At 35.4% G+C, this 16,188-nt stretch overlaps 1 protein-coding gene across 1 annotated transcript in view; it reads left to right on the forward strand.

Annotated features, from left to right (window-relative positions):
* Window positions 1–16,188, forward strand: part of KIF11 (kinesin family member 11) — a 59,254-nt gene that overhangs the window by 29,175 nt on the left and 13,891 nt on the right. The window contains exons 13-15 of the mRNA XM_072625265.1: window positions 2,041–2,229; window positions 11,709–11,916; window positions 13,859–14,031. Of these exons, the coding sequence (XP_072481366.1) occupies window positions 2,041–2,229; window positions 11,709–11,916; window positions 13,859–14,031 (570 nt within the window). The remainder of the gene's footprint in view (window positions 1–2,040; window positions 2,230–11,708; window positions 11,917–13,858; window positions 14,032–16,188) is intronic.

A 16,188-nucleotide genomic window follows, 5' to 3' on the forward strand; every position in this document is an offset into this window, starting at 1 on the left:
TAATTTAGAGTAACATCAGGACATCCAATTGAAGATGTCTTTAGAGAGTAGAGTTAGAACTGGAGAAAAACATCTGGAAATGTAAACTTTCTTAGTAGAAATGATCATTGAAACCAACAAAGTACAATTGTTTAGATGAATTTGCAAAGAGAAGAGCAAAGGACCAGGGATTTAACTTCATTTACGATCATATTAGTGGGGCAGGAGGAAGAAAATGGTACCAGTGAATGCAGCAAAAGGAAGAGTTAATGCAGGGGGAATAGGTCTAGGACAGTATTTAAGTAAATCCACTGAGAAGAATTAGACCAGCGCTCTTTCTGTCACCCCATAGTGATTTTGAGCCATATTTGTTATCATCTGGTAGGAAAACTTTTACAGATACTTAAATCTATAAAAGTCAGACTTTATTCTTTTGTTTTACAGTCCTTTTTAGGTATAACTCAAAATGTGTAACTACTGCTTGTTTTTTACTAATAGTGTTACAAATGAAGGGTTTTTTCCAATTTATTTATTTTTAGTTTTCAACATTCACTTCCATAAGTTTTAAATTTTTCCCCCCTTCCCTTCCTCCAAAAGATGGCATGCAATCTGATATGGGCTCTACATATACATTACTATTAAACACATTTTCACATTAGTCATGTTGTATAGAAGAATTATAACAAAGTGGAAAAACCATGAGAAAGAAAAAACAAAAGAAAAAAATATAACAAAAAAGTAAATAGTCTGCTTTGCTCTGCATTCCAACTCCATAGTTATTTCTCTGGATGTGAATGGGATTTTCCATCATGAGTCTTTTGACAAATGAAGTTTCTTTAAAAGAGGATGTTTTCTACTAGTAGTTTAAGAATTATTTTATTGGTCTACCTTTCTGGGGACAAGGGGACCTTTCTTTCAAGGTAGCTGATAGAATTGTAACTCTTAAAATTCATGATTTTGAAGACTAGAACCATGTAACTCTTTGTAAGAGGAAAAATGAAGTCACTAATACTGTCAGTTATCAGTCAACAAATATTTATTAAATGTCTCTGCTGGGCATCAGTGCTACAAGCACAAAGGAAATAATCTACCCACAAGGAGATTGTTAGCCTTAAATGCTGATGGGGTAAAATCAAGAAATAAAGAAAAATATGTACAGCATAAACACAAAGGTAATAAATTCAAACTTATTCATGACGTAGATTGGGAGAGAGAACACTAGCAGTCAGGGTGATTAGGAAAAACTCCATGCAGAAGATGGGGCCTAAGCTATGTCAAGAGGAAAGAGGCATTCTCTGAGGCAGTTAGTTCTAGCTATGGAGGACAGCTGACACAAAGGCACAGACTATTGTGTCATAATTCGGGGCAGAGAGAAGACTGGGTGTAGTTGAATTGCTGAGTGAGGAGGTGGGAGATGGGGCTATGTCCAATGAAGCTGGAAAGATTTGAGTTAGGGGAAATGAGGACTACTGTAATTAATTGAATTAGGGGAGTGATGCGATCAGTTCTGCACTTAAGAAAATTTACTTTGACATTTTTCTGGAAGATAGAAGTGGAGAAAGACTTAAGGCAGGGAACCAATATGTCTGACCAATCAATTAGCTTTGATAGTAGCTGCTCAAACTTTATAGAAGTACAGCTATTAAAAATTTAGTATGAGAAGCATAATGGTATAGTGGATGGACAGCCGACCCTAGGGAACCTGGGTTGCATTTAAAATTACTTGCCATGTAATCTAAGTCCTCAGTGTTCCAGGCAACCAAAGTATAAATCTGTTTTGGTAGAGGAAACTTTTTCACCTGAGAGTTCACTGTACCAACTAAATCATGGATGCCTTAAAATAAGTTAGCCTGTCAAATAAGTTTATAGTTTAGTATTTCTAATATCTGATTACAATGTGAACTAGTAAATAACTTGTTTTAAAATGCTGGGGAATTTAGGTAATTCGCAATTTCTTGGTTTAATATCTAGTTGATAAAAATATATCCTTGCTAATTATCTGTCCAAATATTTTTCTTATGAAAAAAATATGTTACTTGAAGGTCTGGTTGGCACTTTCAGGTCACAGATTTGTTTGAGGATAACAAAAACGAACTTGAACAATGTAAATCTGACCTCCAATATAAGGAGAAGGAACTTGAAGATACTCAAAAAAATTTACAAGAAACCAAATTACAACTTGTTGAAGAAGAATATGTCACATCGGTTTTGGAAATCACTGAAGAGAAACTTCATGGTGCTGCCAGCCAGGTTAGTGTTTTACAAAGTTACAGAGTTTTGGTTAATCAGTTTCATTATCTATTCAGATAAATTCATGTGAAAAAATATATGCGATTGTTATGCCAATGTGATATCCACAGCAGCTGCTATGGATATGCATGCATATTTCCAGGATAAATTCACAAAATATAACTGTCCATCAAAGAAGCCAGTTGATGCATTTAAGAAAGCTGTCTTGCAGATTTGCCTGTACTCTCATTTTACCAGGAATTGCTGGGTTTAAAAAAAAAAAATCGTTCTGAAATTAATACCAAAAAGAACAAATCTATATAAAAGTAGAATGAAAGAAAAGCATTACATGTGATACCATGAATCTTTTTCATATATCTTGCTTTTTCAAGCATATGACAAATATTGCATTTTTTTAAGACATATTTTATTAATTTGTTTTTACCTCACCTAGCTTTCCTCCCTTTATCTCTCTTAATACCCACTCCAAGAGAGCTATCTTTGTAATAAGACAATTTTGTTAAAAAGAAGACAAAAAGTAAGACCAATAAATACATCAAAATAATCTAACTTTAAGGGTTAATTGTAAAGGAACTACCAAAGAGGGGAAATTTTTCTTGTCCTGGCAGGTTCACAAGAGAAATTCTATCAAACCTTTAAAGAATTCTGTCAAATTCAATTAATTATTCTCAAAAATCAAGAAAAGTACTCTACTAAACTCTCTTTATGAAATAAATATTGCCATAATACCTAAACTGGGGAAAGATCAAGCTAAGAAGAAATATAAATCAATCATTAATAAATATTGATTCCAAAATTTTAAGTGAAAGCCTATCAAAGAGACTAGTAGCTTATCCAAGCAATCATTTCATTATAACCAAGGTGGATTTGCACCAGAGGTGCAAACATGGTTTATCATTGGGAAAACATAATTATTAAAAACAACATCTCAAACCACATAATTATCTTTAGATGTGGAAAAAATTGACACATTATAGCATTCATTTATGCTAAAATTCCTACAAAGTATGAACATGGAAGAATTTTTTTGTGATCATAAAAAATGTATCTTAAGATCAAAAGCAATAGGAATGTAATGTACCAGAAACTTTCCCAATAAATAGGAGCTAAGCAAGGTTATCACTTTCTCTACCATTATTTGATATAATTCTAGATATGTTAATAAAAAGTAAAACAAGAAAAAGTGGCTTAAGTATGGGCAAAGTAAAGATAAAACTATCTCTATTTGCTAATGATATGCTTTTATTAGAAAATCCTGAGTAACGAATAAAGAAACTACTTGACACAGTAGTTGCAACAAGATTGTAGGCTATGAAGTCCACAAAAATCAACATCGTTTCTATATAAAAACAAAATCCAAGAAGCAATCATGGAAATTATCCAATTCTAAATCAACATGTTAACTTCCAGAGGAGTCCTGTTTGTTTCTTTTTGTCCTTCCTTTTGTCCTTTCTGTATGTTTTTAAGTTTCAGTGGTCCTCTTTTGAAATTTTTTCTTTATTGCATCACTGTTGCTGCCCCTCTTCCATTTTAAATTCTCCCTTGCCTAAGTCAAAATAAAACCTTGTAAGAAGCATAAATCAAGCAAAACAAATTCACATAGTGACCATGTCCTGTATGAATATCTCTTTTTCTATTTTGAGTCTAATAGTTACTGTTTTGTCAGGAGATGTGGGTAACATAGTTTTTAGGAGTCAGGGCTGGTCCTTGGATTGATCCAGGTTCAAAGCTGTTTAACTTCACAGTGCTATTGTTAGTGAATAAATTGTTCCCATTGTTCTGCTCATTTCACTTTTCATGAAGTCATACAAGTCTTTTCAGGAATCTCTGTAATTCTCTTTCATCGTTTCTTATAGCAAAATAGGGGGCAGCTAGGTGGTGCAGTAGATAGAGCACCAGTGCAGGAGTCAGGAGGACCTGAGTTCAAATCTCACCTCAGACACTTGACACTCACTAGCTGCGTGACCTTGGGCAAGTCACCTAACCCCAATTGCCTTATGCTGGGTCATATCCAGTCATCCTGATGAGTATCTGGTCACTGGATTCAGATGGCTCTGGAGGAGAAGTGAGGCTGGTGACCTGCACAGCCCTCCCTCACTCAAAACAAAGTCAAGTGCAAGTCATGTCATCATCTCTCTGATGGCATGGTCTTCTTTGGCAATGAAGGATGTACACACGCACATAACAATAATAGTCCATTTACATTCCATTATTTGTCAGCCCTTTACAATTGAAGGGTACCCCTTAGTTTTTTGTTTATTTGCTATGACAAAAAGTGTTTCTTAAATACTTTTAAAAATAATGGTCCTTGTCTTCTTTCTTTGATCTCCTATATATGGTTCCAATGATATGCCCATTCTAGTGACTTTTTAGGTATACTTCCAAATGGCTTTTCAAAATAGCTGAAACAATTCACAGCTTCGCCAACAGTGCGTTGTTGCCTGTTCCCCTACTTCCCTTACAACAATTATGTTCTTTTTGTTGTTGTTGTCATCTTTGACGATCTGATTGTGAAGTGAACCTTAAAAATTCCTTTGAATTGTGTTTATCTAATAAATAGTGATTTTGAAGCTTTTTATATATAAAAAAAATTTCATATGCTGATACCTTAGATGTCATCCTTTGAGAACTACCTGTTCATATCTTTTGACCATTTTACCTGTTGGAGAATGCTTTTGGTTTTATATATTTGAATCACTTCCTTATATCTCTTGAATATTACACCTTTATAAAAGAAACATGTTGTAAGGATTTTATCCCAGTTATTTTTTATCTCTTTTGGCTCTCAACTTCACTTTTACAAAGAAGAAGATGGTGAAAGAGAACATATGTAATCAACACCAGTGGTTTGTACCTGAATGTTTGTTTCCATTCCACTACTTCTTTTCAGTTCTCCTTGCCCTTACCATTATCACTGGTTTACATTTTTTGTCTCTTAGTACCCACTTCAGGATCTCTTCTTTGAGTTAAGGCTATTTTGTCTGTGACTCTTCCCTTCCTGATATTAATCTTTCCCCCTAATGCTTCCCTCCATATCCCTGCTCTGTGTGTGTGTATGTTTTCAGATCCTAGTTTGTCCATTTGAAATGAGTATGGTTTATCTGATGCCTGTTCCCCACTCCACTTCTTCCATACTTATATGTTCTTCCTCTCCTCATATACCATAATTATGAGAAATAGAAAGTTCATCTCTTTTTTTCCTTTTTTCTATTCTAAAGTATTTTTCTTACCTTCCCTTTCCTATCCCTTTTAAAACCATCAGAACATTGAGTCTACTTCTAGGTTCTCTTTTAATCTTATTTGACTCCTTTTGAAACCATTAAGATTCTAAAAGGACACTTCTTTCTTTTTTTTCTTATTAGAATATTCATATGTATTGTATATAACCCTTTCCAACTGTTGAAGTAAATTTATCCTTCTAGGTTTCCCTTGATCTTTGTGTTTATATTTCAAAGTTTCTAATCTTTTTTATTAGGAATGATTGAAAATCCTCTTTTCCACTAAATGATTTTTCTTTTCCCTTACAGAATTGTTGTATGTCGTTTGCCTTTTGGAATATTGTATTCCAAACACACACACACACACACACACACACACACACATTTTAACCTGGAACTTTTGCATTTGGTATATGATATTCCTGAGATTTTTACTTTGGGAGAATTTTTTTGTTTGTTTGTTTTCCTGTTTTTCACTTTTCCCTCTATTTCTAATAGATCTAGATAGTTTTCCCTCTCTCTCTCACTCCCAGCTTTTTAAAATTGTGGTTTTTAGGGAGCTTGATTTTTTTTTAAAATCCTCTTCTGCATTGAAATCTTATTTTTGAATTTTAATCCAGTTTTTTAAAATTAGTAATCTGTTTTCTCTCCTTGATTCTCCTACATCCACTGGAAAACAAAAACAAAAAAGCAAAAACACTTGTTTCAAATGTGCAGAGTCTAGAAAAACATATTCAATGGCCATGTCTAAAAATAAGACTCATTCTGCGTATTTAGTCTATCATTCTCTGTTAGGAGGTTGTGTAGCATATTTTATCATTGATCCTCTAGAGTAATGGTTGGTTATTTTGTTAATCAGAATTCTTAAGTCTTTGTAACTGCTATTCTCTTAATTCTGCTCACTGACGGTTTCTGCTAACTTCACTCTGCATCAGTCATACAAATCTTCCAGATTACTTTGAAACTATCCCTTTCTCTTTTTTCTTTAAGAATAATTTCAGGACATTCCTGACTTCAGAATAATTATCAGTAGTAACTGTTGCTCTTTCCCTCCCAGCTCCATTTATTTTTTTTTCTTTCTTTTGCTATTTACTGAGTGGGCATTACCTCACCCTAAGTGAGTACCTAAATAGGCCAAGGTCTCTCAGTGCATTCAGGGCCTTCTCCAGTCATCCTCATGAATATCTGGTCACTGAATCCAGATGGCCCAGGAGAGGAAGTGAGGCTGGTGACCTTGCACAGCCCTCCCTCACTCAAAGCAAAGTCAAGTGCAGTCATGTCATCATTTCTCTGATATCATGGTCTTCTTTGAAAATGAAGGACGAACACAGATTCCATTACATTCATATACCATAATTTGTACAGCCATTCCCCAATGGTTGTACAACCCCTTAGTTTCCAGTTCTTTGCTATTACAAAAAGAGGTGTTGCAAATATTTTCATACAAGTAGATCCTTTTCTTTTTTAAAAAATATCTTTCTGGGGATATCACTAGCTCAAAGTATCTTTTTGAGCATAGTTTCAAATTGCTTCCCATAATGACTAGAACAATTCACTGTTCCACCAACAATATGCAGTATGTCTGTTTTCCTGTTCTCCTTTGCAAATTGGTCATTTTTCTTTTCTGCCAGCAGCATGAGGTGGAAAATCAGGTTGCTCTGATTTGCATTTCTTTAATAATTAGTGATTTGGATAATTTTTTACTCAAAAAGTAAGCATACTTTTAGTTTCCAGTTTTTTGTGACTGAAAAAAGCTGCTATAAATACTGTTGTATACAGGTCCCAAAAGTCTTAATTTCAGAAGTATAAATGCTACATACTTACAAAAAATGCTACTGACTTACAAAAGATATAACTTGAAATTTTAATTATTTAAATTTATTTTATACCTTGGTAGTTGTATGAATTTTGAATAGTATTTAATTTTAATTCTTTGTTTCAATTTCTCATAAGTCTGGCTTTACAAATAAGTGCAGTCTTTTCAGTCACTGAATAGTAGCCAATGAAAGTTTTTACAAAGTTCACAAATCACTTGGGGGAATATAGCATGAGATGGTGAATATGTTGAATTTTAATAAGACTCAACAATATTTTAGCATTTTAAATAACCTTTCAGTGCTTATGATGAGGGCTGGAAGGGGAGAGTGGTGTGACCCCCACAAAGAACAGGGTACCAGGGACTGGTCACCTGGGATGAATTTGCGGACTCACGCATTCTTGAGGTCAAGGTAAAGATTTATTATAGGGCAAGAGTTCTTAGGGAACCTGCAACCTTAGAGGGGTGCATGCAAAGTTTATATAGGATATTCTATAGGAAACATGCCAGATATGCTAACTAGGTGATTCAGAGTGTTACTAGGGAGTGGTTAGTTAGTTGTTAAAGGAACATGCACTTTTAGTATCTACTGCACATGTTTTTAATCCAGAGTTCATGAGGAAATAACCCAAGGGAGGGCTACATGGAGGTATGGTTTTAGGCCTGAAATGTCACTAAGTCACCTGACTGTCAGGACTGACTCAGGAAAACCAGGTTACTCTCATCATTGTTTTGTGAGACAAGATAAATGTAAAGGAGTATGCATATGTCTAAGTCTAGGATGCATATGATTGGTCAGTGAGTAGTAATGTCGTTATAACCCAGCGCACAGCCAGATCAGTCATTACAGAGCTGGTTCAGACTAACAAATTCTGTAGGTGCACTTGGCTGCTGTATCTGGAGGGGAGATAATGGTTGGTGTTGGGGCAGGCTGTGTGCTTGGGCTGGGGAGAAACTGCCTGGGATAGTGTTTGAGGCTAGGGAGAAATGTGATTTTTAGAGAAATGTGATATTAGAATTGGGAACCAAGCACATGCACCCAAGCACCCCATCACTTAAAAGTTTGTAGCCTTTAAATATACTTCTGAAGTTATAAAAGCTTAAAATTGCACGAAGACTTTTTTGGCTATATATGAGGGTTTTTTTCATTTTTTGATCTCTTTGGGGTCTGGGCTCTGTAGTGATATTGCTGAGACCAAAGATATATATATATATATATATATATATAGCTTAACAACTATGAATTGCTTTCCAAAATGGCTGTAACTTTCATATTGTGGAATTTGATTCTAGATTATCTGTTCTTGCCTGTTTTCCAGGTCATTTGTTTTTTAAAGCAGTAACTTATTATATTATCGTTTCTCTTCTGTCTTTTGATTTTGTTCTAATACTTCTTATTTGATGAAGTCATTGATTTCTCTTTGGTTTCTTCTAATTTTTAGGGAGTCTATTACTTGGGTAGATTTTACCACTTTCTGTTCTAAGCTATTTCTCCTTCCAATTCTTTCTGAAGCTTAGATTTCTTTCTTTTTCTCTCTTCATTTCTTCCAGGCATTCATGTAGTTCTTGTGGAAAATCAATTTCTTTTCGTTTGAGATTCTGCTTTCAATTATGGAGTTATTCTCTCCTTCCAGGTTGGATTTTTGGTTTATCAGAATTTACAGGAATTCTTAAAAGTGGCTGATATCTTCACTATCTCTATCAGTCTGAGTTCCTGAATTGGGGCTTTCTCCCCTGCTGGTTTTGGGATGATGTGGTTAGCTTCTCTTGGTCTTGATCTTATTTGGATTTCTTCCCTGACCTCTACTTCCTGGGAATTTCTGTACTAAGTATGCTGGTGGATTCTAGGTCCCTGGATCTTTGAGGTTCTGAGCACTGGCTATAAGGGCTAGAAACTCTTGGGACATTTTGAAGATCTACTCTTTTGGTTTCTGGTCACCTCAGGGCTTTGTCATGGGACTTTACTGCTTTTCCAGCTTCCGCACACAGAGCCTTGCAGGTACAGGTCTCCCTGGCTCCTCTCGGGAGCTTTTGTCTTTTTTGTTCACAATGACTGGCACAGATTTTTCTGGCAAACCCCCTTTTCTCCTGCCTGTGGGCTTCTAGTTGACATTTGGTGCAGTTATGTGATAGCCGAAGTCATTCAGTGTATCATTGATCTAGAGTATCATTGTTTTTCTTGACTGTTATTCATTCTAGAGCTAGTTTAGGTTTTCCTGGAGTGGGCGTGTAGGAGCTGGGCTGCCTGATGGCCAGTCAGAAATGGGAAGTCTCTTTGCTGAATTTAAAAAACAAAACAAAACTTAGTACTATAGTGATGAAAATCGAATAGAACCTTAATACCCTTTAAATAAGTTATCCTAGCTCAGATTCAATTTGGCCCACTTACATTAGGGATACAAATGTTCAGATTCTTTAAGAGTCTGGCCAACATGGCAGATTTTAAATAAACCTTGTTTTTCTTTGGCTGAAGGAAGACTTGGATTGAATTCATTAGGGCAGGAATTCATTATTTCAGGGTCCCAAAAGCCCTAAACCTCGACATGAATACTTTTCAAATTCTCTCCCTGCACCCCCCCCCATTGAGAAGGCAAGCAATATGATTTCTACACACTTTACCATTAAAATTAATGAATATAAAGAAATCAGAGAAGCATGGGAAGATTTACAAACTGAGGCCTTGTGAAGTAGACAGACCTAAGAAATGATGTATACAGTGACTTTAGCACTATAAACAGAAAGAAGAAAAAAGGGGAAGGGGGCAGAAATTAAATGATGTTTAATCATCATGAACAAGCTTGTTGCCAAAGAAGAACTGAGAAAAGTGAATCTGTCTCCTTTACAGAAGCAAGGTTACAGGTACAGAACATTACATAAACAGTCAGACCTAGGTGATATGGTTAGTTTTGCTTAACTCTTTTTCCCCCTCTCTTTTTTATTCTTTGTTATAAGGGATGGTTTGCAGGGTAGAGAATGGGGGAGGGATTAATTCCAAAATGAACATGATATAAATGAAAGTTATCACTAAAATGTTTAAAATAAATACAAGGAAAGAAATAGGGAAAAGAAATCATGGGTAACTTTGGAGAGAATAGTTGTAATTGAGTAATGAAACTGTAAGCCAGACTCTGAAAGGTGGAGAATGAATGAGAAGAGAGGAAGTGGAGCTAAAGACAGTAGACCTCCTAATCCTGGCCAGTGCTTAAGAGAGATGTGTGTAATTGATCACAAAAAACCACAAAAGGTTGAAGCATGAATAGATCACGAAAAATTGATCACTGCTCTTGCAAACAACTTAAAGTGTTGCTATACTGAAGCTCCAAGAAGTTGTAGCATGCACAGCAGCCACACCCTGGTAAAACTCTCAACAAATAGACTACACCAGGTTGAGGTTAACCAAATGACAGACCTCAGACCCTTTGGTGAGTTTGGGAGATTTCTACTCCCAAGCATATGAAAGGTGGATGAGAACAAAATTGTCCCAGCTCCCATGAAGTCAGCTGAAGCAGACACCATGGAGTGGTTACAGCTTGGTCAGACATGGAAAATGTCAATGTCATCTACTGCATCCTGGGCTATCACCAGTCATCTTGACTTTTGTCCTGCCACTGGACTTTGGTGACTCGGAGAGAGTGAGGCTGATGACTTTGTGCAACTCTGCCTTACTTAAATCCAATTCATGACCAAGTCAAGACATTACCATGTGATGTCATTGGTCCTGTTCTAAAATAAAGGAGGAAAAACAGTGACTGATTGTTCCAACAAGTCTTTAAGCAGCACCTGTTTTGTGGAGAACAGTGGTGGGCACTGTGGGAGTATCATACTTGGTAACAAAATAGTCAACATTTCTGTTAGTCCATTTATGTGTTCCCAAAGACTTTCAAGGGATTTATGAGCTTTTCTTCAAAAGGACATGAGGGAAAATGAAAGAATAAAAATTTAAAAAAAAGAAATTATCCTGAAAAGTTACAGGATCTTAATTGGTGATTTACAACTACATATCCACATTGCAGAGAAAGAGTTGAAATTTTGTGAATTCTCATTAGCCCACACTAGTAAGAAAAGAAAAAGCATAAATAAAGTATGTGTGTTCGATCTATACAAGAATAATTGCATCAACTTTAATTATCTTTGGAATAATTATAAAATCCTTGAGTCTGCAGGCTCATTTCAGTAAGTGATTAATTTGAGAGTAAATTGTATAAGAACGTTAATACTGGACCATCTTTTTAATATTTAGCTGGAAGTGGTAATAGGTATGAAATCTAATCTTTAGGGTGTAAAACAAAATTTCTTTGTGGAGGGACAAAGAGTGCAACCACTATGTTTTACCATCATTTTCACTTAAATCCCTCCTTCATACCCTGAATTCTATCTTAATTATATATTACTTATATCATATCCATCTTACCAATGCTCCTTTTTTCTTTTTTCTTTCAAAATAGTTACTTACTACTGTTGAAGAGACGACAAAAGATGTGTTTGGTCTTCATTCAAAACTGGATCGTAAACAAGCAGTTGATAAGCATAATGCTGAAGCCCAGGAGATATTTGGCAAAGACCTAAATAGCTTATTTAATAAGATGGAATTTTTGATAAAGGATGGCACTGAAAAGCAAAAAGCCACGTTAGACTCATATAGTACTTTGTTTGGTATGCTCAAGTTCACTGTTCAAATATATTTTTACCATCCTGATTTATTTTAGCTTTTAATTTATGTTTGTCTCAAACTTAATAAAATGTTATCGGTGTGACTTGGGAAATATATTTTATTATGTGTCAATTTTTTTAGCCTAGACTAGCTTCAAATTCTTATTCAGTGTTTAATCAGTCCTATAGGACAGAGCTTCTTATAGAGATGATACTCTTTTCATTATGGTCATAAGCACAGATAGTATCATTCTCTGCCATTAGTATATCATATTATGGCTATCACCAGTCAGATTCTCTAGTACCAACTGATTGAGAGAGAGAGCCAACTTGGTTAAGTCCTGTCTCTGACATAAACTAGCTCTGACTATGAGTAAATCATGTAATTTCTCAGTGCCCCAGGCAGTCAACTCTAACACTCTTAAGTTGGAGATGAGGATGGAGATTCCATGCGATGTGCTCCTTACACTCAAGAAATCATAGTTCTAGACCATATGGACAAGATATCTAGGGTTTATATACTACTGTAAGGCTTATAAGGCACATTTATTTAGGTTATCCCAGTTTTTTCTTAAAATAATTCTTTGGGATAGGTACTTATATTTTTTAAGTAATTTTTGGCAGATGAGGAAACTGACGCAAGTCACTTTTTCTGGGCTTCAGTTTCTTCTCTAAGTGGGATGGACTAGATTTACTAGGTTCTAATCCAATTGCAGCAATTAAGTAGCTAATTATATAATACTATAACATTGCAATGTAAATTTCACTGTAATAGATGTGTTTCTAAATTCCATTCAGTAGTGCATTTACTTAGTATGTATGCATATTTGATACTACAGATTTGAATTATTGGACAATTCAACAAGTTCAACAAACTCTTAATTATTGTGTATAAAGGGTAAGCCAGATTGACCAGAGCACAGAATACATATAGATGACTACTATAAGGAAAGCCTAAACAGATGGAAAGGTTTTAAACTGATTTGAGCCGTTTATACCAGGCTAAAGAGTTTGAACTTTTTTTCCTTTTTTTTTTTTGTTAGGCTGCAAGACAACATTGAAGGATTTTAAGTAAAAAGAATAATAAGGCCAGATAACTACATAAAGAAATATTAATATGTTAATAGTGAGAAAGATAGCTTTGAGGGTTAGATAGAATAAGTAGAAAAAGTCATTAGAAGCTATTGTTGTCCAGGTATGTGTGAGTGAGGGTCTGTACTAGAGTGATAGACAGTTGTGGAAGGTGAGGTACAGAGAAGAATCTAAGTTAATATCACAGTTTCATCCAAACATAAGAGACTGAATACGTGCTGTTGCCACTTAAAGTAAGGAGGAACCGATCTGGGGGGAAAGTTTATAATTTTGGTTTTGAACCTGTTAAGTTTGAAGAGCTTCTGGGTTATTCAGGTAGACATGTCCAAAAAGCAGTTGGAGTCACAAGTCTAGACTTGAAGAAAGATTAAAAAAAGCACTGGAATTTAAAATATGGAAGTCATCTGTGTAGAACTGGTAGATGAAACATTGGGAATTAATGGTATTGTCAAGAGAGCAAATGAAAAAAGAAAAGAGTCAAAGAGAGAACCTTGAAAAATCTTTAACCTTCAGGAATCAGAATAGTAGCCATGAAAAGAGTCAGAGAAGAAGTAAAGATAGGTAAGAAGAAAATAAGCTAAATGTGATGTCTAAGAAACCAAGGGAGGAGAGAGGGATCTAGACTCTAGACAGATCTGGAGTCTTGATAATAAACACATGAACAATATGTAGGTCAAGAAGGGTGAGGACCGAGACAAGGGCACTAGATATGGCAATAGGGAGGTCATTAGATGTTGGAAAAGCATTTTCAGTAGGGTGATACTAAGAGATTGAAAGAATGAGGAATTGGATGCTTAAACTTGTCAACTTTAAGGATAGTATTGATTTTAAATAACGTTTTTCTTTTTCGTAGGTCATCTACTGTCCACTAGTTCCTCTGCACTAGACAGTATTACAACAACTGCCCTTGGATCTCTTACCTCAGTTTTAGAAAAAGTGTCCACCAATGTTTCTCAAATTTCAGATGTGATATTAAAAGAAGAATCTATAACAACTGAGAGTAAAACTGTTCTTCAGAAATTGGTGGTAAGTAAATAATTTTGTGCCTCTTAGGAAACAGTGTTAATGGTCAATGTACCAATTTAAGCTGTATAGTCACCGTAGAGACTGCATCATGATAGCAGTCAAGTAGAATAATGTGGATCAAGGACTTTGCAAATTTTGAAGCTCTTTATAAATGTGAACTATAATACTAAATACTATTAAAATACTCTGACAGGATGTGTAATATAGATAGATAGATAGATAGATAGATAGATAGATAGATAGATAGATAGATAGATAGATATAGATATAGATATAATCCCTTCCTCTTTTCTTGTCTACCGGTACAGAAAAGCTACATCTAACATTGGTGCATTCAAGACAAATGGGAAAAATTTTAATTTTACTCTCTATACTATTTATTTCATTAAAGTTCACATAACTCTCTTTCAACTGAATTTGTATATATTATTCTTTCCCAGTTTTGTATTTGAATAATTTTATTGGTAAACAGAAAACTCTTATATACTCATATACAAAAATGCTTTTTGGTCATGGATTATAGATGTTTTCTAGTGTGTGAGTTCATTTTGTCTAGTACAAGGTCATTTCCAGAATTCATAAACAAGTCTTTTTCCCATCAGTGCCTGGTAGTTAATGTGTTTGGTTCAAAAAATTTAGATAATATGTACTGTCTTGTAGGGGTTATTATATATTATTTGAGCCATTTGATTCTATTGAGGATAGCCCAGGAGTGGGGAACCTACAGCCTCAAAGCCACATGTGGCCCTCCAGGTCCTCAAATGTGGCCCTTTGTCTGAATCCAAACTTCACAGAACAAATCTGCTTAATAAAAGGATTTGTTCTGTAAATCTTGGACTCGGTCAAAAGGCCCAAAGACCTAGAAGGCCACATGTGGCCTTAAGGCCTCAGGGTCCCCACCCCTGGGATAGCCTTGCAGGCAGTGGTATGTCTGCTTAATTTTGTGATCTCTGTTTATTAATGAGGTTGTGTGAAACAAAATCAAAAACTTTGCTGAATTCAGTTCCATTTAAGTTTAACAAACTTTTTAAAAATTAAATACCTACTATGCATAAGGCACTCTGCTAAAGGGAAAAGATAATATCCTCTTATCCCCATGACTTCTAGGCCTATCAGTGCCTTAGAATGAGGTTATGTTACTGTGTCAAGAGTTGTGTCCCCCCCAAAAAAACCATATTAAATGGTGATATTACTCAGTGTCCTCTTCCAGATTTTTGCCAAATGATTCTGTGGTAGTTTTTTTCTTTCCCTGTAATTTCCAGGATTGCCTTTTTTGTTTCTTACCAGAATGATATCTCCCTTTCTAGTCTTTATATAATTCCTTTGCCCATTTTTGTACATATTATTCTGAAAAATCAAATGAATGCCCACCAGTCACTTTCATATTTGCTATGTTTCCTTGGGTAAGTTTTTAAACTTTCCTGAGTCACATTTTCCTTACCTATAAAATAAAGAAATTGAACTAAATCTCAAAATCTCTTTTAGCTTTAACATTTGGTGATTCTTTTAGTACTCTGGGACATGTAGGGTACTGTTCTTGTTCAGTCATGTCTGACTGTGAACCCATGAACCATTGCATGCCACATGCCCTTCTATCCTCCATTATCCCCCAAAGTCTGTTCAAGCTCATGTTCATTGCTTCCATGACACTATCTATCCACTTTATCCTCTCCCATCTGAATAATGCTAGAACATCCTATAGATAGCCTATAGAGTGTCTAAAATATAACATCACATCAAACTCATCCCTCTTCCAAATTTCTCCATGTCTGTTGAGGGCATCATCACCTCTCCTGTCATGAGGTTTGCATCTTTGATTCTTCTCTCTCCCTCAGCTCTTATGTGTAAGGAGTTACCCTATGTTTTCTATCCTACTTCCACAACATCTCTCATTGATCCCCCCCCCTTCTCACTCCTGCCCTCTCCATGTCTCCCCTAGACTTTTATATTAGTCTCTAAGTTGGTCTCCCTTCTTCTAGTCCTTTGCTGCTTCAAAGCATTTCCCACCCAGCTGCCAAAGTGATATTTCTAAAATATAAGTCTGACCTTTAGGATAAACTCCCATATTTAAAGCCCTTCTTGAGCTAGCTCTCTCCACCTTTCTAATATTGCTTCATTCTACTCTTCCCCAAGAGGCAGGTAGATGATATAGTGGAT

This window comes from Notamacropus eugenii, chromosome 1 (assembly GCF_028372415.1).
Source record: "Notamacropus eugenii isolate mMacEug1 chromosome 1, mMacEug1.pri_v2, whole genome shotgun sequence".
In the NCBI taxonomy this organism is placed as follows: domain Eukaryota; kingdom Metazoa; phylum Chordata; class Mammalia; order Diprotodontia; family Macropodidae; genus Notamacropus; species Notamacropus eugenii.